This window comes from Bubalus kerabau, chromosome 10, assembly GCF_029407905.1.
Source record: "Bubalus kerabau isolate K-KA32 ecotype Philippines breed swamp buffalo chromosome 10, PCC_UOA_SB_1v2, whole genome shotgun sequence".
In the NCBI taxonomy this organism is placed as follows: Eukaryota; Metazoa; Chordata; class Mammalia; order Artiodactyla; family Bovidae; genus Bubalus; species Bubalus kerabau.
This window is the reverse complement of record NC_073633.1, coordinates 23,306,303-23,329,574: the sequence shown is the minus strand read 5'-3', so window position 1 is coordinate 23,329,574 and position 23,272 is coordinate 23,306,303. Positions and strand designations below refer to the sequence as shown.

The following is a 23,272-nucleotide window of genomic DNA, read 5'->3' as shown; positions in this document are numbered from 1 at the left end:
TCTGAGTGGGGTGAAATGGCAAAAGCCCCATGGCTCCTGACTCAGGCCACCTGCCATCCTGTCCCCCACGGTGCAGGGGTGCTAGGAGAGCAGTCGCTGACTACCTTGAATATAGACTACCCTCCTCAGTGCCCTGGGGTCTAAAATATCCTGCAGCTGGGGAAATTTTAACAGCTTATTTAGACCAAAGATTGGAGAAGGCAGCCACAAGGGCCCCTCTCTCCTGCTCTGGGTAAACCAGGAGTGAAGTGACCCTTGTCCTGCTCCTTCCCCCTAGGTCATCCTGCAGTAGAGGTCCAGGTTGAGGCTAGGTTCTGTTTCCAGAATATTTGTGCCCCCTTCTGTTTCCCCATGCCCTCCCTCCTTGAAAAACAGGCTCAGAAAGCAAGGAGAGGGTTGGGAATGGAGCGTTTACACCTTGTCTCCTGACCACTCCCAAGGACCAAGTCTTTCCTGGTGGGGATAAGAGGGGAGGGGCCCACATACCAGGTTGATTGTCACACCCCCCAGTGTGAGCTCTAATGCTTGTGCTTTCCCTCTCAAAGTCTGGCCATCTGCAGTCCCTTTCCAAACACCTCCAGAAGCTTTCTGCTTTGGGAGACACTGTGAAATCCCCAGCTCTGGGGAAAACAGATGAAATCATTGCAGACCCTTGTTCAAAATCCCCTCTGGTGTTCCCTACTCACTCCTCTGGTGTGGAGGTGTGGAGAGAAACTCCCTACTCACTTCTCTGGTGTGGAGAGAAACTGAAACTGCCCTGGAGCTTGGGGTTGAGAGGTGTTGGAGGAGGGCGGGAATGGCCTGCTGCAGAGGGCTAAAGGCTCCGAGACAAATGGCTAAAGAGGAAGAATTTGAAACAAGTACCCAACGCCCTCGCTGGGAAGGGCAAAGGATGCAGACCCAGGCCCAGGACTCCGGGACTTTCCAGTCCCGAGGACTGAGCGGTAGGATCTAGGCAGAGCGTGGGGCCCCACCTGGATCTGGAGAGAGGGAGGAACAACCAATGGGCTGGGCCTGTCCCGCGGGAGCAGCCAATGAACGGTCGAGGGCGTATCTTCCGAGGCAGTCAGGAGTGGGCACTTGGTCCCCCGCGCTGTCTGGAGGTTCCGCGATGACAGCTTTGAGTCCGGGCGCGGCCGCCGGGGCGAGCAGGTAAGGGGGTGCAACCCGCGGACCGGGCGCTGGAGCCCGAAGTCCGCCTAGAAGGGACGCTACCCGGCGAGACCCAGCGCACGCCGCGCCTCGGAGGATTCTGCCCGTGGGGCAGGCACTTTCCACCCTGCCGGAATGCGGCTCCGCTCCAGAGCTGCGCCGTGCGGGCCCCGGCGCCTCCCGGGCTGCGCAGGGGCGGGATGTCAGGCTGCCGGCGCTTCCTGCTAGGGGTTCGAACATCGGGGATGATGGACGTCCGGGAGGCACCAGGGAGGTGGAGGGCACCCTCCTCGGGATACCTCCCGTGGTTCACCACCATCCTCCTCTGCCACCGTCGCTGGTCATTCATTCATTCGCTCATTCATTCATTTCCTCATTCATTAATTCCCTAGCCATATGGACCTCCTGTCCCAACTACCCTCAACCCCAAGGGCTAGTCTTTCCCTTCTGGCCCCCGGAAGGTTCAGCCTCTCTCTTCTAACCGGGTCTGCAATTGTAGCGGAGCTCTGCTGCCTAGGAGGCAGCTTGGAGCTGTCCCAGCACGACTCGGCCACACCCCTGCGTCGTGCCTGTCCACGTCGGGCGGGCTGGGGCCAGTCTCTCAGCCTCGAGATCTGTTCCACAGTCACTCTTGGAAGAAGGAAAGTTCTTGCAGCTGGTCAAGCGGTAGGGAGGCAGCGCAAGTGAGAGGTGGCGTTCCAGGTAGGATCAAGAATTGTGGCCTCTGCCCCCTGATGTCTTGGGCCCCTGCGGGTAGGATTATTTGGGGAAGAAGGAGGAGTCAGTGGTTGAAGCCCTCAATTGCTGCCCTTGTCCAGGTCCCAAACCCTACAGCCAGAGCTCTGAAGGGCAGCCTAGCACCCCTGGCCATCCAGCCCTGGGGCAGATAGTGTGGATGCAGTGTGACCCAGTGCCCAAGCCGGACAAGTACGTGGAGCTGGCAGAAGGCTTAAGGGCTCCCTCTGTCCTGTCCTCAGAGAAGCTGGCGAAGCCCTACACAGCTGGCATTTGCCCTTGTTGGCTTTGCTTGCCCCACCCACCCTTGCAGGAATCAGACTCCTAGGGAAAGAATGTCCTAACAATCCACGATGCCTTTGCTCCAATGTACATCTCTAGCTGGCTCTGAAGTCCATTTCCTTTCACAGCAAAGACTTATGGGGCTTCCGGGAGAGAGGAGTAGAGGGTGTATATCTCCCATCGCCACCCCCATTCTGCAGTGAGAAGGAGGGTTTGCTCCTTCTGTAGTCTTCGGATCGCACAGACAGACACTCGGGTCTGAGGTTGTGGTTCTATAGGCCCAGTTACGGAGAAGGCGATGGCACCCCACTCCAGTACTCTTGCCTGGAAAATCCCATGAACGGAGGGGCCTGGTGGGCGGCAGCCCATGGGGTCGCTAGGAGTCAGACACGACTGAGCAACTTCACTTTCACTTTTCACTTTCATGCATTGGAGAAGGAAATGGCAACCCACTCCAGTGTTCTTGCCTGGAGAATCCCAGGGACGGGGGAGCCTGTGGGCTGCCGTCTATGGGGTCGCACAGAGTCAGACACGACTGAAGTGACTTAGCAGCAGCAGAAGGCCCAGTTAAGCAGTGAATATCTCTGGGACAAATGGGCAGATATAGAGCACAAAGCTGACAGAAGCTGCTACTGAGCTTCCAGGAGCATTTCTGCAGGGGCCAAACCAAAGTTCTCATTCTTGACTTGCCTTTGGGAGAATTTTCTGAATAGCATAGTGGGGTCAATCTAGGTCCTATCCAGGCCTTGATGTTACTGATTGCTTTGATGTTTCTGAGCTTAGCTGGGTCCTTGGAGCTTTAGTGTAGACCAGGAGGGTCTGTGTGCCAATCCATCCACCTAAGATCCCTGAGGTTGAGGTCACCAGTACTCAAGATGGGCTCTGCCAGCCAGACTTCCTGAAGTTCTTCCACATGCCTGTTTGGGTGGCCCCTCCTAGTCCTTAACCTGGTTAAGTTGCGGCTTTGGCCCTTGAATGCCACATACCATACTTATCGGACCAGCATGAAGAGCCTTTCTTGTCAGAATTTCCTATTTTGCAATGACCTGGGACAAGTCAGGTCTCCTTTCTGGGCCTGCTTTGCCATTGTAAGGTAAGGAGAATGGATTGTAGGCTCCTTAAACGGCTTTTCTGTGCAGCCATTCAGTGATTCTGCTAACTAGCCTGTTTCCCCCTTGATTTTTGAAGGTATTTTATCTCTTTAACATAATTACTTCGTTGCCATGACTACCTACAGTGTTGAGACCCATGAAGCATTCCACTTTGGTAACCAGGGTCTGAGTCCAGACACCAGAAAATAATTTCCTTTTTTCTTTCCTGAGAAGTGAAAATAATTCCACCCAATTCAGCAGCCCTCTTTTAAGCAAGGGTAAGTTTGGCATGAAGTCAGCCTTGGCCGCTGTGCTGCTATTCACCTGGGCTGCAGGGCACGAGTCTGTCACCACCTGTTATCACCAACCTTTGAAGCTTTGATTAATTCCCCAGCTGTTTACTAATGTAGGAAAGGAAGGAGGATGGGGACATCAAGGAAGGGGATGGAGCTTCCTCTGTAATCAAGAAGTACCTGGGCTTCCCTGGTGGTCCAGTGGTTAAGAATTCACCTGCCAAGGCAGGAAACACAGGTTTGATCCCTAGTCCAGGAAGATTCCATATGCCATGGAGCAACTGAGCCCATGGGCCACTACTACTGAAGCCCAAATGCCCTAGAGCCCATGCTCCGCAATAGCAGAAGCCACCACAATGCAAAGCCTCTGTACCACAGCTAGAGAGTAGTCCCTGCTTGCCACAACTAGAGAAAGTCTGCACACAGCAATGAAGACCTGGCTCAGCCAAAAACAAGAAACAAACTAATTTAAAAAGAAAATTAAAAAAAAAAAAAAAGTACCTGCTTCTCCATGGAGTCCCTGGTGGCCAAAGCACAGAAAGAAGGTGCTATTCCCAAGAAGATAAGCCACGACAGGGCAGGCTGGTGCCTCCCTTCTCCCCACCACAACCACACATTTTCATTAGTTTACAAATGCTTGGTCAGGAATTTAGGACTGGGGTGTTTAATAATCTATGGAGGTTGAGCCAGTCTCTAAGTCTTTGTCCTAAATTAGTGTTTCCCTCAAGTAATGTTTAAAATCTACTGGGAAAGCACATTGTTAATTTTTATTTTGTTTATTTATTTTTAAATATTGATTTATTTATCTGGCTGTGTCAGGTCTTAGTTGTGGCATGCAGGATCTTTGGATGTGGCATGCGAACTCTTTGTGATGGCGTGTGGGATCTAGTTCCCTGACCAGGAATCCTGGGCCACCTGCATTGGAAGTGTGGAGTCTTAACTACTGGACTGCCAGGGACGTCCCCCAATATATTTTAGTATGCACACTGTTCTAGATACATGTAATTTTTTTCAATGTTATATAATGCTATCCTTTGTGTTAAACTTATTTTTAATGTTTTAATAGTGAAATATTTTAATCATTACATAGCCTTTTATTGTATGAATAAACCATACTTTGTTCGTGTTCTATTTTTTTCCTTTTTTAACTACACTTCAGTGAATATTTGTATACATTTAAATTTGTGTCCAATTATTTCCTGAGAGTAAATTGTTTGAAGTGGAATTTATGGGTCTGTCGGGTATCTACAGGTAAACGTATGTATCTATTCACATACTGCTCTCCTACACAGGAGTGTGAGACTGTCCATTCACCAAAATGTTGATCAACCATAGATGTTATTACACTTTTAAGCCTTTGAAATTTAATAAGTAAAAAAAGATATCACTTCTACTTTTTTATTTTTAAATATCTTTATTATTTTTGTTGATTTTAAAGATATTACACGCCTGTTATAGTAATTTCAGACAAAACAGAAACTATTGAGAGTGAATTCTTCCCTGAGATATCATCACTGTTGTTTGATACAGAATTTTTTTTATTGTTTCTTTTCTTTGTTTTACTTTTTTATACAGAATTTTTAATTTTATAAATGGGTTATATTTTTTTAACTTTTATGTTGGGTTAAAAATGTTGATTAAAAATGTTGTGATAGTTTTCAGGTGAGCAGCAAAGGGACTCAGCCATACATATACATGTATTCATTCTCCCCCAAACTCCCCTCCCATCCAGGCTGCCATAACATTGAGCAGAGTTCCCTATGCTATACAGTAGGTCCCTGTTGGTTATTCATTTTAAGTGTCTTTACAAATTCTATTTATTCATTTATGGCTGCTCTAGGTCTTCATTGCTGCTCCCAGGCTTTCTCTAGGTGCAGCGAGCGGGAGCCACTCTTCATTGCAGTGTACGGGCTTCTCACTGTGGTGGTTTTTCTTGGCCTCTAGGGCTAGAGAATGTGGATTCAGTAGTTGTAGCTCGTGGGCTCCAAAGCGCAGGCGTAGTAGTTGTGGTACATGAGCTTAATTGCCCTGTGACACATGGAATCTTCCTGGACCGGGGATTGAACTCGTGTACCCTGCATTGGCAGGCAGATTCTTTACCACTGGACCACCAGGGAGGTCCTGGTTATCCATCTTAAATATAGCAGTGTGTACATGTTAATCCCAAACTCCCTAACTTTCCTTTCCCCCTGTTCCTCCCCTCTGGCAACCATAAATTCATTCTCTAAGTCTGTGAGTCTGTTTTGTAAATAAGTTCATCTATATCATTTCTTATTAGATTCTGCATATAAGGGATGCCATATGATATTTCTCCTTCTCTGACTTACTTCACTGAATATGACTATCTCTAGGTCCATCCATGTTGCTACAAATGGCATTATTTAATTCTTTTTAATGACTAAGTAATGTTCCATTGCATATATGAACACATCTTCTTTATCCATTCCTCTGGCAATGGAAATTTAGGTTTCTTCCATGTCTTTGGCTATTGTAAACAGTGCTGCAATGAACACTGGGGTGCGTACATCCTTTCAGATGACATTTTTCTCCAGATATAGGCCCAGGAGTAGGATTGCAGGGTAGCTATATTTTTAGTTTTTTAAGGAACCTCCATACAGTTCTCCCTAGTCACTGTACCAATTTACATTTCCTTCAGCAGTGTAGAAGAGTTCCCTGCTTTCCACATAAATGGGTTATATCTGGGTTACTAACTTAATATACTTTTTGCTAAACAACACATTTTTTACTTTTTTTCCATATTAGCACATGCAGCTAGCTATACTCTATTTTTTTAGTCAATTGCATAGGAATCGATTATATTGGTAAAATACTATTTTGGTATTTCTACGTTTTTCCTCATAATTATTTAATTTCCTCTTAATTTATAGGAATATAAATTTTTGCCTACTTATCCACTTATTTCCTTATAACAAGTTGCATGAAATGGAGTTTTAGGGTCAAAGGATTTACATTTCTTAAAGCATCTGATATATGTCAGAAAGGTTAACTTAGTTTTAAGTCTCATGGAAAATAAGAATGCTTATTTTTCCACATATATCCTTGGAAATATTGAGCACTCTGGTTTTTTTTTTTTAATGTTTATCAGTAAAGTAGGTAAGAGAGAGCTCTCTTCTTTTGTGACTTGCCCATTCATATTCTTTGTGCACTTTTCTATTAGATTGTCTGCCTTTTTCTTACTGATGTAGATGAGTTATCATTTAAAAATGCCAGTCCTTTTTCAGAGAAGGCAATGGCACCCCACTCCAGTACTTTTGCCTGGAAAATCCCATGGACGGAGGAGCCTGGTGGGCTGTAGTCCATGGGGTCGAGAAGAGTCGGACACGACTGAGCGACTTCACTTTCACTTTTCACTTTCATGCATTGGAGAAGGAAATGGCAACCCACTCCAGTGTTCTTGCCTGGAGAATCCCAGGGACGGGGGAGCCTGGTGGGCTGCCGTCTATGGGGTCGCACAGAGTCAGACACGACTGAAGTGATTTAGCAGCAGTAGCAGCAGTCCTGTTTCAGTTTAATTTTTTAATATTGTTTCAGTCAGTTCAGTTCAGTCACTCAGTCATGTCCGACTCTTTGCATTTGTTTACTTCACCTTTAAAATTTTTATTTATTCGTTTTGGGTGCACTGCGCAGTAGGTGGGATCTTAGTTCCCCGACCAGGGATGGAACCTGTGTCCCCTTCAGTGGAAGAGCAAAGTCTTAACCACTCACCACCAGGGAAGTCCTTTGTCAGTTTAAATTTTTAATGTAGAGAGGTTTTTAATTTTTATGCAATTAAGTATTTTCTTTTATGTGTTCTGGGTTTTCTATCTTGCTTAGGAAGATGTTTCCTTATATAGTAATATTCTATTCTATTTTATGGATTTAGAAAATATTTGGACGTTTAATCTACCTGGAATTTATTTAGTGTATTTTTATGAATGGTATGAGGTACCCAGTTGTTCCAATATCATTTTTTGGACAATCTCTTTTTCCCTTACTTATGTGAAACAGTTTCTTTTTAAAAAAGATTTTACTTTTGATGTGGGCCATTTTAAAGTCTTTATTGAATGTGTTACAATATTGCTTCTGTTTTATGTTTTGATTTTTGGCCCTGAGATCCTAGCTCTCGCATCAGGGATGAACCCACACCCTCTGGACTGGAAGTCAAAGTCTCAACCGCTGGACAGCCAGGGAAGTCCCGTGATTCCTTCTTATATGCTAAATTCTCAGATACCCATAGACCATGCTCTGGCCTCCTTCTTACAGTCTATTGATCTATTAATTTTTCCTAAACTAGTAAATATTTTAATTGTTCCAGCTTTGTAGTTTGTTCTGACATCTGGTAGGGCAAAACCCTTGCATGACAGTTGGGATAAATTCGCTTCTTTAAAACTTTCAATCTTCCCACTCAGGAACAGTTTATCTTTCCACGTATTCAAGTCTTCTTCCATGTTATTTTTAAAATGCCTGTGGTTTTCTTCTAGATTTTTCTACATTTTAAAAGTTTATTCTTGGGTAACTTATACATGTTGTTGCCACATGAATAGAATCATTTCCCCAAATATATTTTATAACTGTTTATTGCATGAGAAACTATTGATTTTTATGTTGATCTTGTAACCACTAGAATAACAATTAAGTCTGTGAGAGTGTATTATTATGTGCCTATCTTCATCACAGCTCTGGCTGGCCCAGTGTCCAAATATGAGAATATCTGGGCCACTTTCTTATGATTTTTCCAGTTGAATATATATTCTCTAGGTAGTTCATGTTACCATCTTACAAAGAATAATCATCTCTTTTTAATATATGAACCTTTTGTTTCTTTTTCATGCCTTTGTGCAATGACTAGAGTTCCAGAACAATGCTGAATAACAGTGGCGAGAGCAAGCCTTCTTAGGGGTTTTCCACTAGCTGAACAATCTGGGGCTCTCCCGGGAAAAGAAGGTCCCAGGATCCAGTAAGCTCTTTCAGTTCAGTTCAGTCAGTTCAGTTGCTCAGTTGTGTCCGACTCTTTGCGACCCCATGAATTGCAGCACGCCAGGCTTCCCTGTCCATCACCAACTCCCGGAGTTCACTCAGACTCACATCCATCGAGTCAGTGATGCCATCCAGCCATCTCATCCTCTGTCGTCCCCTTCTCCTCCTGCCCCCAATCCCTCCCAGCATCAGAGGCTTTTCCAATGAGTCAACTCTTCGCATGAGGTGGCCAAAGTACTGGAGTTTCAGCTTTAGCGTCATTCCTTCCAAAGAAATCCCAGGGCTGATCTCCTTCAGAATGGACTGGTTGGATCTCCTTGCAGTCCAAGGGACTCTCAAGAGTCTTCTCCAACACCACAGTTCAAAAGCATCAATTCTTCGGCGCTCAGCTTTCTTCACAGTCCAACTCTCACATCCATACATGACCACAGGAAAAACCATAGCCTTGACTAGACGGACCTTTGTTGACAAAGTAATGTCTCTGCTTTTGAATATGCTATCTAGGTTGGTCATAACTTTCCTTTTTATGTATATATATATATGTATATATATATATATATATATATATATATATATATATATATAACTTTCCTTTAAGAGTAGGTTATCGCCCAGGAATCGGAACCCTTACACAAGCACGGGTACGGCTTGGGGAGCCTAGTTAGCAGAAGCCTGGGCAGGGCAAGGAGCTGGATCCTGCCTGGGACACTCCAAATCCGGACCAACTACCGGGTTTGGGTGCTGGAGGGGGCGCGGGCTCCGTTTCCAGGGTGCAGGAGGTGCTCTACTCCACCAGCCTCTGGTCTACGCAGGCTTTTGCTCTTCCGCCTAGGGACCCACCGGCCGCATCAAGGGGTGCGCAGGGCAGGCAGGGCGGGCTCTCTGGCGCGGAGCCCTGCGTTGCTGGAATTCTGGGTGTGGCTGCGCTCTTGGCGCCGGGTGCCTGCGGGCTCTTCAGCCCTTCCCAGGGCAGAAGCAGAAAATGGACTTGTGGTTCGCGGGCTGCGGCAGAGACACGCCAGGGGCAGAGGAGCGTCAGGTGAGGGTGGCTGGGGAAGGCTGAACCAGGCAGGGAGGATTCGGGCAACGGCAGCGTCTGCTTCCTCCACCCCCGCTCAGTCGGGGTGAGAGAGGTACAGTCCCTTCTCCTTCCCATCCCCCAGAATCTCTGTGGCCTTTCGCAGGATCCGAGGTCGGTGTGGCGCTGAGCTGGCCGGTGACCTAGGCTTCCAGCTGTGTTCGGCAGCATCCTCACTTGTGTTCAGAGGCCTGTGCTCACTGTCAGTCCCTGGGATGCAGTCACCAACGTGGGAGGGAGCAGGGAGGAGCAGAGCTTCGGGTGTGGATTCAGACTCCCCACTGCCGCGTGGATCCTCTCCTGGTCGTGGACTGCCTTTCAGCCTTCCTGCAGTTTGGCCTCCCAGCAAACTTCCTGCTTTCCCATTCCTCCTTTTTGAAGCACTCCTTTGGCTTCCACGACAACCTATACACCTGGTTTTCTTTCTGCCTCTTGGGCCACCTTCTCTTTGTCTCCTTGGGGCATTCCTCTTCCTCCTCCACACAGACTTTTTCTTTTTAAAAAATACTTAGTTTTATTTATTTGGCTGTGCTAGGTCTTAGTTGCCACACTTGGGATCTTGATATTCATTCAACATGCAGGATGTTTAATTGCAGCTTGGGAACTCTGAGTAGTGGCACGTGGGATAGAGTTCCCCATCCAGGGATGAAACCTAGGTCCTGTGCCCTGGGAATGTGCAGTCAGCCACTGGACCACCAGGGAAACCCCTTCCAACCCAGTCTTTAAGTGTTGTAGTTCTTGAGGTCCCCTACTCTCCTCTCCAACCCCCATCCTTCTCATGGAGAAATAACTCACACACCATAAAATTCATCCTTTCAAAATGTGCCATTCAGTGACTTTCACTGTATCCACAGAGCTGTGTAACCATGATCATTGTCTAATTCCAGAACAGTTTAATCATCCCCCCAAATAAGCCCTGTGTACCTTAGTCACTTCCATTTCCCCTTCCCTCCAACCCCTGGCAACTACTGATTTACTTTCTGTCTCTGTGGATCTGCCAGTTGTGGACATTCCCTGTACATATAGTCATACAATATGTGGTCTTTTGCAACTGGCCTTTCACTTAGCATAAAGTTTTAAGGTCCGTCATGTTGCAATATATATCAGTACTTCATTCCTTTGTATGACTGAATTATGTTCCACTGTATGGATATACCACATTTTGCTTATCTATTCATTAGCTGGGTGTTTGGGTTTCCATTTTTTGGCTATAATAGTAATGGTAATAGTAATAATAATAGTAATGGTAATAATTATCATAATGCTATGAGCATTCCTTTTTTGAAAACTTTAAAATTGTAGTACAGTTGATTTATGATGTTAATTTCTGCTGTACAGCAAAGTGATTCAGTTATATACATATATACATTCTTTTAATACTCTTTTCCATTATGGCTTAGTATAGGATATTGAATACAGTTCCCTGTGTTATACAGTAGGACTTTTTAATTTACTTATCCTATATATAAGAGCTTGCATCTGTTAATCCCAAACTCCCAGTCCATCCCTCTCCCACCTGCCTTCCTTCTTAGCAATCACAGTTCTGTTTTTTTCTGTGAGTCTGTTTTGTAGATGAGTTCATTTGTGTCTTACTTGAGATTCCACATATAAATGATATCATATGGTATTTGTCTTTCTGTTTCTGACTTACTTCATTTAGTGTGATAGTCTCTAGGTCCATCCATGTTGCTGCAAATGGCATTCTTTCATTCTTTTTATGGCTGAGTAGTATTCCTTCGGAGAAGGCAATGGCACCCCACTCCAGTACTCTTGCCTGGAAAATCCCATGGATGGAGGAGCCTGGTGGGCTGCAATCCATGGGGTCGCTACGTGTCGGACACGACTGAGTGACTTCACTTTCACTTTTCACTTTCAGGCATTGGAGAAGGAAATGGCAACCCACTCCAGTATTCTTGCCTGGAGAATCCCAGGGACGGTGGAGCCTATTGGGCTGCCATCTATGGGGTCGCACAGAGTCGGACACGACTGAAGCGACTTAGCAGCAGCAGTAGCAGCAGTATTCCATTGTCTATATACCACATCTTCTTCATTCATGCACCTGTTGATGGACATTTAGGTTGTTTTCATGCTGTGGCTATTAAAAATAGCAGCCAAGTGCTGCTATGAACATAGGCTTGCGTGTATCTTTTTGAATTGTAGTTTTGTCTGGATATATGCCCAGGAGGGGACTGCTGGATTATATGGGAATTCTGTTTTTAGTTTTGAGGAATCTCTGTACTGTTTTCCATAGTGGCTGCACCAATTTACATTCCTTCCAACAGAGTAGAAAGGTTTCCTTTGCTATGAGCATTCTTGTACAAGATTTTGTGTGCATATGTATTTTCAGTTTTGTGGGGTATGTACCTAGAAGTAGAATTGCTGGGTCGTATAGTAAATGTTTAACCATTTGAAGAATCACCAAACTGTTTTCCAAAGTAGTTGCACCATTTTACAATCCCAGAAGCAATGTATGAGGGTTCCAATTTCTCCTCATCATCACCAACACCTGATATAAATCACAGCCTCTTGGGGATGTAAAGTGGTATCTCATTGTGGTTTTGATTTGTATTTCCTTGATGACTAATGATGTTAAGCATCTTTTTGTGTACTTATTGGTCATTTGATATCTTCTTTGGAAAAGTGTTTATGTAAACATTTGCCCATTTTTAGTTGGATTATTTGCTTTTTATTGTTCAGTTTTAAGAATTCTTTTTTAAAATTTTAATTGTTGGATTAAAAAACACATAACATAAAATTTACCATCTTAACCATTTCTAAGTTCATTTGTACAGTTCAATAGTGTTAAATATACATATTCATATTGTTGTACAACCAGTTTCCAGAACTTTTTCACCTTGCAAAACTGAAACTCTACATCCATTAAGTAACTCTCCACCCACCCCCACCCCCACCTCACCCCCAGCCTCTGGCAACCACCACTCTGCTGTTTTTATGAATCTGACTACTCTAGGTCCTTCATATAAGTAGAGTCATAAAGCATTTGTATTTTTGTAATTGGCTCTTTTTCACGTAGTATAATACCTACAAGGTTGTAAGAGTTTTTAAATATATTCTAGATACTAGTCCCTCATCAGATCTCTGATTTACAACTATTTTCTCTCATTCTGTTAGTCACCTTTTCACTTTTTCAATGATATCATTAGCAGTACAAAAGTTTCTAATTTTGATGTAGTTCAACGTATCTATTCTGCTGTTTCTTGTGTTTGGGTGTCACATCTTAAGAGATTGAGAGTCAGGAGCAAAGAGAACATCTGTGTTCTCACTTGTCTCCAGCTCTTTGTGAAGTTATGGATGGTTACCTGCTGCCCATGGTTTTCCAGGCAAGAATACTGGAGTGGGTTGCCATTTCCTACTCCAGGGGATCTTCCTGACCCACGTCTCTTGTGTCTCCTGAACAGCAGGCAAGTATCTTACAAGACTGTTGCCTAATCAGAGATTTACACCCATGATTTCTTCTAAGAGTTTTAGCACTGACATTTAAAAAAAATGTATTTATTTATTTGGCTGCATTGAGTCTTGGTTGCGGCATGCAAAACCTTTCTTGGTGGTGCACGGTCTGTCTATTTGTGGCACATGGGCTCTGGAGCAGAAGAGTTCAGTAGTCGGGATGTGCTGGCTTACCTGCTCCACAGCATGTGGAATCTTAATTCCCCGACCAGGGATTGAATTTGTGTCTCTTGCATTGCAAGGCAGAATCTTTTTTTTTTTTATTTAATAATTGTATTTATTTATTTAGTTTTGGCTGCGCTGGGTCTTTGTTGCTGCATGGGCTTTTCTTCAGTTGCAGTGTGCAGGCTATCATTGTGGTGGCTTCTCTTGTTGCAGAGCACAGGCTCTAGGGCACTCGGGCTTCAGTAGTTGCAACTCGTGGGCTCAATACTTGTGGCTCCCGAGCTCTACAGCACAGACTCAACAGGTGAGTTAGTTGCTCAATAGTTTATAGGAGTTAAACTCAATGACTTTATAGGAGGGAGGCAGAGTGGCCGGGCTTAGTTGCTCCAAGGCATGTAGGATCTTCCTGGATCCTGCATTGGCATGTGGATTCTTTACCACCGAGCCACCAGGGAAGCCCTGCAAGGCGGATTCTCAACCACTGGACCACTAGGAAAGTCCCAGCTCTGACATTTTTGAGTTAGTTTTTGTACATGCTGTGTGATAGGGATCCAACTTAATTCCTGGCCTGTGAATATCCAGTTGTTCCTGCACCATCTGTTGAAAAGTCTGCTCTCTGCCTGACTGTTCTGGTCTTGGCACCCTTATCCATAGCTTCTCTTCTTTAGGGGAGAATAAGATTCCCTGAGGGATCTTCCTAGCTCCTGTACCCATTCATGGGCCAATAACTCAGGAATTTCTCCCTTCAGCCTGGAGTTTTCTTCTGAGCTCCTCACTCATATATAACTTGACATCTCTACTTAAATGCTTCTCACATATCTTTAAGACTGAACTCATGATTGTTTCCCCTGCTTTGTCTCAGCAAAACAGACCGGTACCTATTCGCTTAAGCCAGAAATCTAAAATCATATTTGATACATTTTCCCTTACATCCCACATCCAACTGATCACCAAGTCCAGACTGGTTCACAATTGCACTCATCTCACACGCTAATAAAGTAATGCTCAAAATTCTCCAAGCCAGGTTTCAGCAATATGTGAACCGTGAACTTCCTGATGTTCAAGCTAGTTTTAGAAAAGGCAGAGGAACCAGAGATCAAATTGCCAACATCCGCTGGATCGTGGAAAAAGCAAGAGAGTTCCAGAAAAGCATCTATTTCTGCTTTATTGACTATGCCAAAGCCTTTGTGTGGATCACAATAAACTGTGGAAAATTCTGAAAGAGATGGGAATACCAGACCACCTGATCTGCCTCTTGAGAAATTTGTATGCAGGTCAGGAAGCAACAGTTAGAACTGGACGTGGAACAACAGACTGGTTCCAAATAGGAAAAGGAGTATGTCAAGGCTGTATATTGTCACCCTACTTACTTAACTTCTATGCAGAGTACATCATGAGAAACGCTGGGCTGGAAGAAACACAAGCTGGAATCAAGATTTCCGGGAGAAATATCAATAACTTCAGATATGCAGATGACACCACCCTTATGGCAGAAAGTGAAGAGGAACTAAAAAGCCTCTTGATGAAAGTGAAAGTGGAGAGTGAAAAAGTTGGCTTAAAGCTCAACATTCAGAAAATGAAGATCATGGCATCTGGTCCCATCACTTCATGGGAAATAGATGGGGAAACAGTGGAAACAGTGTCAGACTTTATTTTTGGGGGCTCCAAAATCACTGCAGATGGTGACTGCAGCCATGAAATTAAAAGACTCTTACTCCTTGGAAGGAAAGTTATGACCAACCTAGATAGCATATTCAAAAGCAGAGACATTACTTTGCCAACAAAGGTCCGTCTAGTCAAGGCTATGGTTTTTCCTGTGGTCATGTATGGATGTGAGAGTTGGACTGTGAAGAAGGCTGAGCACTGAAGAATTGATGCTTTTGAACTGTGGTGTTGGAGAAGACTCTTGAGAGTCCCTTGGACTGCAAGGAGATCCAACCAGTCCATTCTGAAGGAGATCAGCCCTGGGATTTCTTTGGAAGGAATGACGCTAAAGCTGAAATTCCAGTACTTTGGCCACCTCATGCAAAGAGTTGACTCATTGGAAAAGCCTCTGATGCTGGGAGGGATTGGGGGCAGGAGGAGAAGGGGACGACAGAGGATGAGATGGCTGGATGGCATCACTGACTCGATGGATGTGAGTCTGAGTGAACTCCGGGAGTTGGTGATGGACAGGGAAGCCTGGCGTGCTGCAATTCATGGGGTCGCAAAGAGTCAGACACGACTGAGCGACTGAACTGAGAGATCTATGTATCATGAATCCCTCCTTCAACTTCCATCACCATGACTGCCACCAAGTCTGAGACATTGTTTCCCTGCTGGAATATAATCTCCTAAACTGTCTGTCTCCATGGAAAATTCTAAACATATACAAAAGAGGAGACTGGGACTTCCCTGGTGGTGCCGTGGATAGGAATCTGCCTGCCAATGCAGGGTTCAATCCAGGAAGATCTCACATGCTGCAGGGCAACTCAGCTCCTGCACCACAACTACTGAGCCCATGCTCTGGAGCCTGTGAGCTACAGCTACTGAAGCCCACGTGCCTAATGCCCATGCCACGCAACAGGAGAAGCCGCCACAAGGTGAAGTCCGTGCACTGCAAGGAAGAGTAGCCCCTGCTCCCTGCAACTAGAGAAAGCCCTTGCTAAGCAACAAAGACCCAGTGCAGCCAAATAATAATAATAAAAAAAAAAGAATGAATTAAAAAAAAAAGAATCACAGCCACTCTCTGGGTATCAAAAAAAAAAAGGAGGAGAGTTGTAGGATGGACCGCCCCCCCTCCTCCATCCTAGGCTCCTGGCAACTTCTCCTGGGATCAGAGTTCTTCTGACCACAGAGTCAGTGACCATGTATCCATCACTACCAACTAAAATAACTACCAACATAAGGTTGTCCCCATTTCATCAATACTCATCCTCTACGCCCCCTGTCCCACACCGTTTTGTATTTGAAACAAATCTGTGTCTTAGGGTGATCTGTGTTCATGTCCATATATGCCAGCTCAAACAGATGCTGCTCCATACTCTTTTAACATACCAAATTACTAGTGTCTTTTCCCTTTTAAATCCCTTCATTGGTTCCCCCTAGCTTTTAAGAGAAGGACAAAAACCCTTACTGGGGCCCACTGGGCCCTGCATGATCTACCCTGCCTACCTCTCCAGCCCCATTGCTCATTACGTCACTGCTCACCTCTACCTTCCAGACACAAAGGCTCTGTTTATGTTTCTCCTAGGTGCTATATACGTCTGGCCTCAGGGCTTTTGCACATCAGAAACCCTCTAAACAGTGGTCTCCAACCTTTTTGGCACCAGGGACCAGCTTCATGGAAGACAATTTTTCCACAGATGGGTGGGGGGGATGGGTGGTTTCAAGATGATTCAAGCACATTATAGTTACTGCGCACTTTATTTCTATTATTATTACATCAGCTCTGCCTCGGATCATCATCAGATCCCAGAGGTAGGGAACCCCTGCTCTACAATGACCCCTCCCCAGTACCCTCCAACCCTCCTCTCCCCTGCCAGCCCCTTGGACTGACTGGCATTGCCATCAGGGCAAGTGCTGCTGCTGTGTCTTCAGGGAAGTCCTCCCCTCTCTCTGCAGTTGATTCAGGGCTCTTGATGAGGTGATCTCAGACACTGTGCTTTGCCTTCATAGTACACATTACACAGTTATAATTATGTATTGATCTCTATAAATATTTGTTTCACGTCTGCCTCTCCCACCAAGCCTTTTGGGGATAGTAGTTTGCCTCATGCCTTTTCGTACACACAGCACTTACACAGAGCTAAGTGAGTCCAGGCATTCAATTGGAGTTTAGAGGAGGGAGGCAGAGCGGCCGGCAGCCTTTGAGGGCTATGATGTTGCCAGCCTCTCCTGGGGTCGGCGTTCTTCTGACCACAGAGAGCCAGTGGCCAGCTTCTGCTCACCCAGTCCTGGGCTCAGCTTTGTTGTTCCCTCAGACAACATTTGCTTTCTCTCCTGGCTGGAGACTTTCTTGCCCCTTTGCTGAGGAGTAACTGAGGCTCAGAAGGAGACAGTGGCTTCCCCAGGGCTGTGAGAGGTTCTTTCAGGCCTGCCTCCCTGTCTTCTTGTCCCCATGCCTGGGGTCTTTTGGGACCCTGAGACCTCTCAAGACCCCCAGTGCTCTGAGAAGAGCCGAGTGGGTTCCCAAAGCTAGCGCAATTCTGAGATGGGTGTCCCAGAGTGCACCGCGTGGGATCCATGGATGGACAGAGTTGACTTGTCCCGGGAGCAGCCACCCCTCCTGGCAGCCTGGAGCATCTGAGGGTGTCTGTGGGCCCTCCGCCTAGCAGGCCCAGCGGAAGGTGGCCCCCAGGAGCACAGGAGTGCTCTGTTTCTTAATGAATGCAAGTCTGTGTTTAGACCTGAATGACCAGCTTCTAGTCTGGAAACAGCCAGGCCCCAAGTGGCCTGCCAAGAAAAAGTGGTCTGTGACCAGGTCCAGGGGTGCCAGCTCACCCTGATTCTGCTCCAGCAGTGGGCACAATGGGACGGGGCCAGCGACAGGCAGGTCACTCTGCAGGACCAGCTCCCTGCTCCATCATAGCCTGGGCTTTGTAGGAAATCCTGGATGTCTCCCAGAGCGAAGATTCCAGGTTTCGGCCGTTTGTCCAGCAGTCTCCCTGGTGACTGTTCACAGTCTGCAAGTCTTTGCGCTCTGGCCAGGAAGGGGGCCAATTGTTGGTCTCAGACCTCTGGTAGGGGGAGAAGAGAGGACGGGATCCTGAGTATGGCTGGGTCTGAGCTCTGGGAGCACCTCTGAGCTTAAGGGGGTGGGAGACTGTTCGTGAGTGCTGCCCCAGGTGTGAAGAGGGCCTTTCAACAGCTGCTGTCCCCAGGAAAAAGATTCAGTCACATAGGACACGTATGGAGCTTTGTGGGCAGAGTGGGGGTGCTGGTGGTGCCTCCATGTCTGCTTCCCATGGGGCACTCAACTCTAGGCCTCCTTCAGGGCACAAGGTGGGACGAGGCAGGTGGCGCAGGGTGCAGGCAGGGGTAGGAGGCTCAGTGGGCAAGGCTGGGAGAACCTGCCCCTTGACCAAGGCTGGGCCATGACCTCTCTCAGATCCTCACAGGAACCCTGACCATCTGCAGAGAGAGGGGATTCTCCTCTCTTTACAGAGGAGGAAGCAGACTCAGAGGAGGGGCCTGGGGGTCAGCGGGGAGGGAGCCAGAGGCAAACTTGAGCGGTTGCCCTCACTCCAGATTCTTAGGTTTGCATCCCAAGCCCCCACTGATGCTAAAGAAACTACACAGAGGAGTTTCCTACAGGAAGCATTTGTGTATTCAGTCAACAGTTATTGAGCACTTACTGTATGCCTGGAGTTGTGCCAGGCCCTGGGGTAAGACAGGAGGAGGGGAGACAAGCCACAGCAACAGGCAAGGCGGCAAGGAGCTCTCTGAGCAGACGCAGGGAGTGGGCACAAGGAGGGAGTGGTCTGCGTTCCTGGAGGCACAGGCTGGCCAGGCTTCAGGGGGAGAGGTGCTGAGGGATGGCAGCGAGGGCGTTTCCACCTGGGGCAGGAGCAGCTTAGGTGAGTGGGGGCCCTGACAGGGCTGGGAGCGGTGGCTCATTAGCATCGCTCCCAGAGGCGAGGAGGAGTCAGCCTGAGCACTTTGTCCCCATGAGGAGCAGGGCCATCCTGGGCGGGAGGTCAGGGGGCAGGGAAAAGCTGTGGGGCCCTTTAACCAGGGCTGGTCCAGTCCACCAAACAGCTTGACTAATGAAAGAAGTTGGGACCAGCCTAGCTCTCGGCCCTCCCAGCTCCCACTCAATGGGAGGACCCAGGGTTTCTGAGATCCGGGGAGGTAGGAGTTCTCGTTAGCACCAGAGCTCAAAGGGGTCCTTGTTCAGGCTGAATCCAGTTGCCCCAAGTGGGCGGGGCCAGCCCACATCTCCTGAGCAACTAGCTCTCCCAGTTTGTTTGGTTCTTGGAGTCAGGAAAATAAAATCTGGTGGACGGGTCTTATCTAAGGAACCCTACTTAGGAGTGGGGCTCCTGCCTGGTCATCTCAGCTCAACAGAGTCACTCTCTGCCTCCCCGAGACCCCTCTACTGGCCCTATGGGGAGAGTGGGGGCCTGGCCCTGCAGCAGGAAAAACTCGAAGAAAGGACAGAATTTGGGGCCCCCAAGCCCCTCCAAGCAGTGTGTGCACTTTTCAGCCAGACTGAAGTTTGAATTCCATCTACACTACTCTCCAGTTATGTGGTCAAGAGCAAGGAGCTTTACCTCTCTGGGTCTCAGTTTCCTTATCTGTGTAATGGGGATGATTCATCTCCGTTGTGTGACTAGAGTTGGACTGATTAGGGGAAATCATGAGCCAGATTCCTTCACCTCCTCCTTCCTGAGGGCTCCCTTGTTAACAGGGCCAGACTTGATCTGAACCTTCCTCAGAGCTCTCTTCCCTCTCCTGGTCCTGAAGGCTCATTGCGAGTATGGTACCCCCAGCTGTGAGTATCAGACCTCTATGGAGTCCTGACCCGCTGCCAGTGAGCCCAGCTGAGCTTCCCTCCTTCACCCGTGGGTGAAGTACAAGTTGTACCACCTGCCCCCATTGTGTCTTTTTTTTTTTAACTTTTTAAAATTTTATTTTATTTTTTTTGGTAAATAGTGGGGTGACACTAGGCAATTATTTCTTTTTTTTAGTTTATTTTTTACTATAAATTTATTTATTTTAATTGGAGGCTAATTACTTTACAATATTGTATTGGTTTTGCCATACATCAACATGAATCCGCCATGGGTGTACATGTGTTCCCCATCCTGAACCCCCTGTCTTTTATGTCTTAAAGGACATCATATATCTGTCCTCATGTGTGGTCTGGGCAAACCAGGTGTAGGGGATTTTGGTCTTGGCTGCAAGGGCCTGGGCTCTGGAAGGAGAATTGAAAGTTAAGGAGCAGGCGAGGGGAACAGACCCTCTTTGCTGTCTCCCAGATGGAGCGCTTGGCCCACGGCCCACCTGCTTCTTTCTCTCTTTTAAAAAGATATTTACTTGGCTGCACTAGGTCTTAGCATTGAACTTAGTTGTGGCACGTTGTGGAATTTTAGTTCCCTGACCAGGGATGGAACCCGGGTCCCCTGCATTGTAAGGGCAGAGTCTTAGCCACTGGACCACCAGGGAAGGGGTTACCAGGGACGGCTCCACCTGCTTCTCTGTCTACTCTCTTCCTCAGTCTAGACCCAGTCTCCAGTGCACCCAGTGACTCTGGCCAAGCACACATGCCGCTCCCTCCTGTCGGCTCACTGCCTCTGGCTGCCCACCTCCACCTCCCGTATCTCCCAGTTTGGATTCATCAGAAAGAGAACCTGACGGGCCAGCTCAGTTTTTCACTCTGAAGAGGCTGCTGGTCGGCTTGCAGGTGGCTTTGCTCAGGTCTGGAGCACACCTGTGGTTCTGTTGGCCTCGGCCAGGGTCCTCTGTACAAACGGCAGTGTTGGGAAGCCGGGTCTTTGATCCTCCATGTCTCCCATTATTTCGAAACAGCTGAAGGCTGTAAAGGGAAACTCAGCATATTCCTGGCCCAGGGGTTCTCGGAAAGCTCCTGGAAGGAGGATTTGTGACTAGGCTTCGCGCCTGCCACACCCTTTGCCAGGGTTGCTGAGCAGGACAGATGGATTGGCACCCAGCATGTGGCCCCCAACTCAGAGCCCCATCCCTTACATTCAGTGTGGAGTTCAGTTATGGGATTCTCTCCCCCTGCCTTTAAAAAAAACTTTTATTTACTTAGCTGCCTTGGGTCTTAGTTGTGGCATATGGAATCTGGTTCCCTGACCAGGGATCAAACCCAGGCCCCCCTGTGTTGGGAGCGTGGAGTTTTAGCTACTGGACTACCAGGGAAGTCTTACCTTTTCTTTTGGGTGGAAAGGGTGAAGCTGTTATTGTCTTGCATATGGACATAGGAAAATTATTAGAAAATAAGTGCGGTGCAGCTTCTGTGTAAGAAATAAAAGAGTGATTTTTTGCAAAGGGACATTGCCTTTCGTCTTCCGGTTTTAGTGTTTTGATTGAACCTGACTCTGAGCTCAGTTGATGAGCCTGACTCTGTCCACATGATTCCAGTTTCTCTTGGAGAGAGGTCTTGTTAGCCAGTTTTGGGGCGGTATGTGGGGACAGTGGCCCCAAGAGAAAGCTAGGGAGGCTCTTGGGAAGGGCACAGTGTAGTTCAGGCTGGCTCTGACACGTGGGAAGGCAAGTCTTACTTCCTTGGCACAACTCAGTAAATGAACTCTGCGACTTTCACAGATGAAAGAAATCTCTATTAACAGTGTGATTCCCTGTCTTGCCAAGGATGTTCCTGGAACTCTGGAGGGCCAGGTGGAGGCACAGGAGGGTCAGGGCCCCAGGTCCAGAGCCCAGGCAGGAGGATCAGCGATGGAGACCAGGAAGTCCACGTCTCCCTCTGAACCACAAAGAAAGGAGGGGTTTAGAATCACCTGAGAGCTTTTAAAAGTCTGAAGTTGAAACTCATGACCCGGCAATTCCAATCCTAAGTGTTTATCTGTAGGAATGAATACTGTGTCTGCCAGACAGGTGCTGGAATGTTTGTAGCAAGGGTTTTGTAATAGGCAAAACTGAAAACTCAACAGCAACATGCCCTTCAACGGTAAAATTAATCAATCAATTGCAATCTGTCCATATACTGGAATTCTAAAGATTGGTAAAAATGCACAGTTTGCAACCACACGCAGCACTGTGGATGAATCTCACAAGTGTGTTGCCGAGTAGAAGAAGAACATGTACCATATGATTCCATCCATAGAAAGTCCCTGAAGAAGCAGAGACAATCCGTGCTGCTGGAATCAGGCTGGTGTTTATCACTGACCCAAGGTGGGGGGTAGGGGCGATAGGACTGGAAGAAGCAGGAGGGGCTTTGTGGGGGCAGATTTTCAGGTTTGGTCCATTGGCAAAATACATTGCACTGTACACTTATGTGCACTCTTTAATATGTAAATGAAATATCAGTAACAAGTTAAAAATGTGTAGTTACCTAAATGCTATCCCCAGAGATTCTGATTTAATTGGTCTGAGAACAGGGCTCAGGCATCACTTTTGTTTGGATGGTTTTTCAAAAAGCTCTAGAGGTAATTCTAGTGTGTCCCCAACAGAGTTAACAGAATGGTCTCTTTTCTCTGTGAAGTAAGTGGTGAGCTGTGTGTTGAGAGGTAGAGCTGGGGGAGTTTGGAGGTGCCCTAAGGTCTAGGCCATGGAGCCCCAGTGGCTGATGTTCCTTCCAGGATGTATCTGTCCCTCAGTGGCTTTTTCCGTAGTCTGTGGCTTTGCATTCTCAGGGGCTGCTGCTGTGTTTTCTGTTTGGAAGAGGTCTCTCCTTGGACCAACCGGGGCCCAGCATCCTGGCTGCTTGCAGGAGAGAGTGGAGCTGTGCTTGGCCTTAGGAAGAGCTGACAGGACCCACAGGATGCTCTAGCATCTCAGATGGCCACTAGGACACAACTCGGGAGAGTGTGTGGACACCCACCCTGGGGGAGGAGATGCCCAGGGGGCCCTCCTGTGACCACGGAGTCCTAGCTGGTTCACACTGTCAGGCCTGGCCAAGTTTTCCACTTCAGCATCAGCCACGGGCACTGCTGCCGCCTGAGGCTTGAGGAGCCCTGGGGGGAGGTTGTGGGCGGGGGGCTGGGTAAGCCAAGCGGGTGTTGCCAGTGAGCGCTACTGTGAGGGCAGGAGTGGCCCAGCCTGTGCTTTCCCCCACATACCCCGTCCCATGCTGTCTGAGCCACTTTATCCTCTTCTGTATGGTTTCTGCCTCCCACCTGAGCTCCTTTTTGATTATTCAGCCAGCACAGACTGAGTGCCTGGTGCTGCTGGGCTGGGCTGTCTGCCTGCTCCACAGGCTGGGGCTCCTGGAAGGGCCCATCTGTGGGTGACCCCCATCTGCTCCTGTCCACCACCCCTCCCCTTACTGCTGGGCACCCATCATTCTCTGGACCTCCTTCACTCTTTTTATAAAAAATCATTTACTTATTTATTTGGCTGCACCGGGT

The 23,272-nt window shown here is 47.3% G+C and overlaps 1 protein-coding gene across 1 annotated transcript in view; it reads left to right on the top strand.

Moving 5' to 3' along the window:
- The first annotated feature begins 73 nt into the window (after positions 1 to 73).
- Positions 74 to 23,272, top strand: part of GRAMD2A (GRAM domain containing 2A) — a 36,562-nt gene continuing 13,363 nt past the window's right edge. The window contains exon 1 of the mRNA XM_055536890.1: positions 74 to 1,152. Within this exon, the coding sequence (XP_055392865.1) occupies positions 1,004 to 1,152 (149 nt within the window). The 5' untranslated portion in view covers positions 74 to 1,003. The remainder of the gene's footprint in view (positions 1,153 to 23,272) is intronic.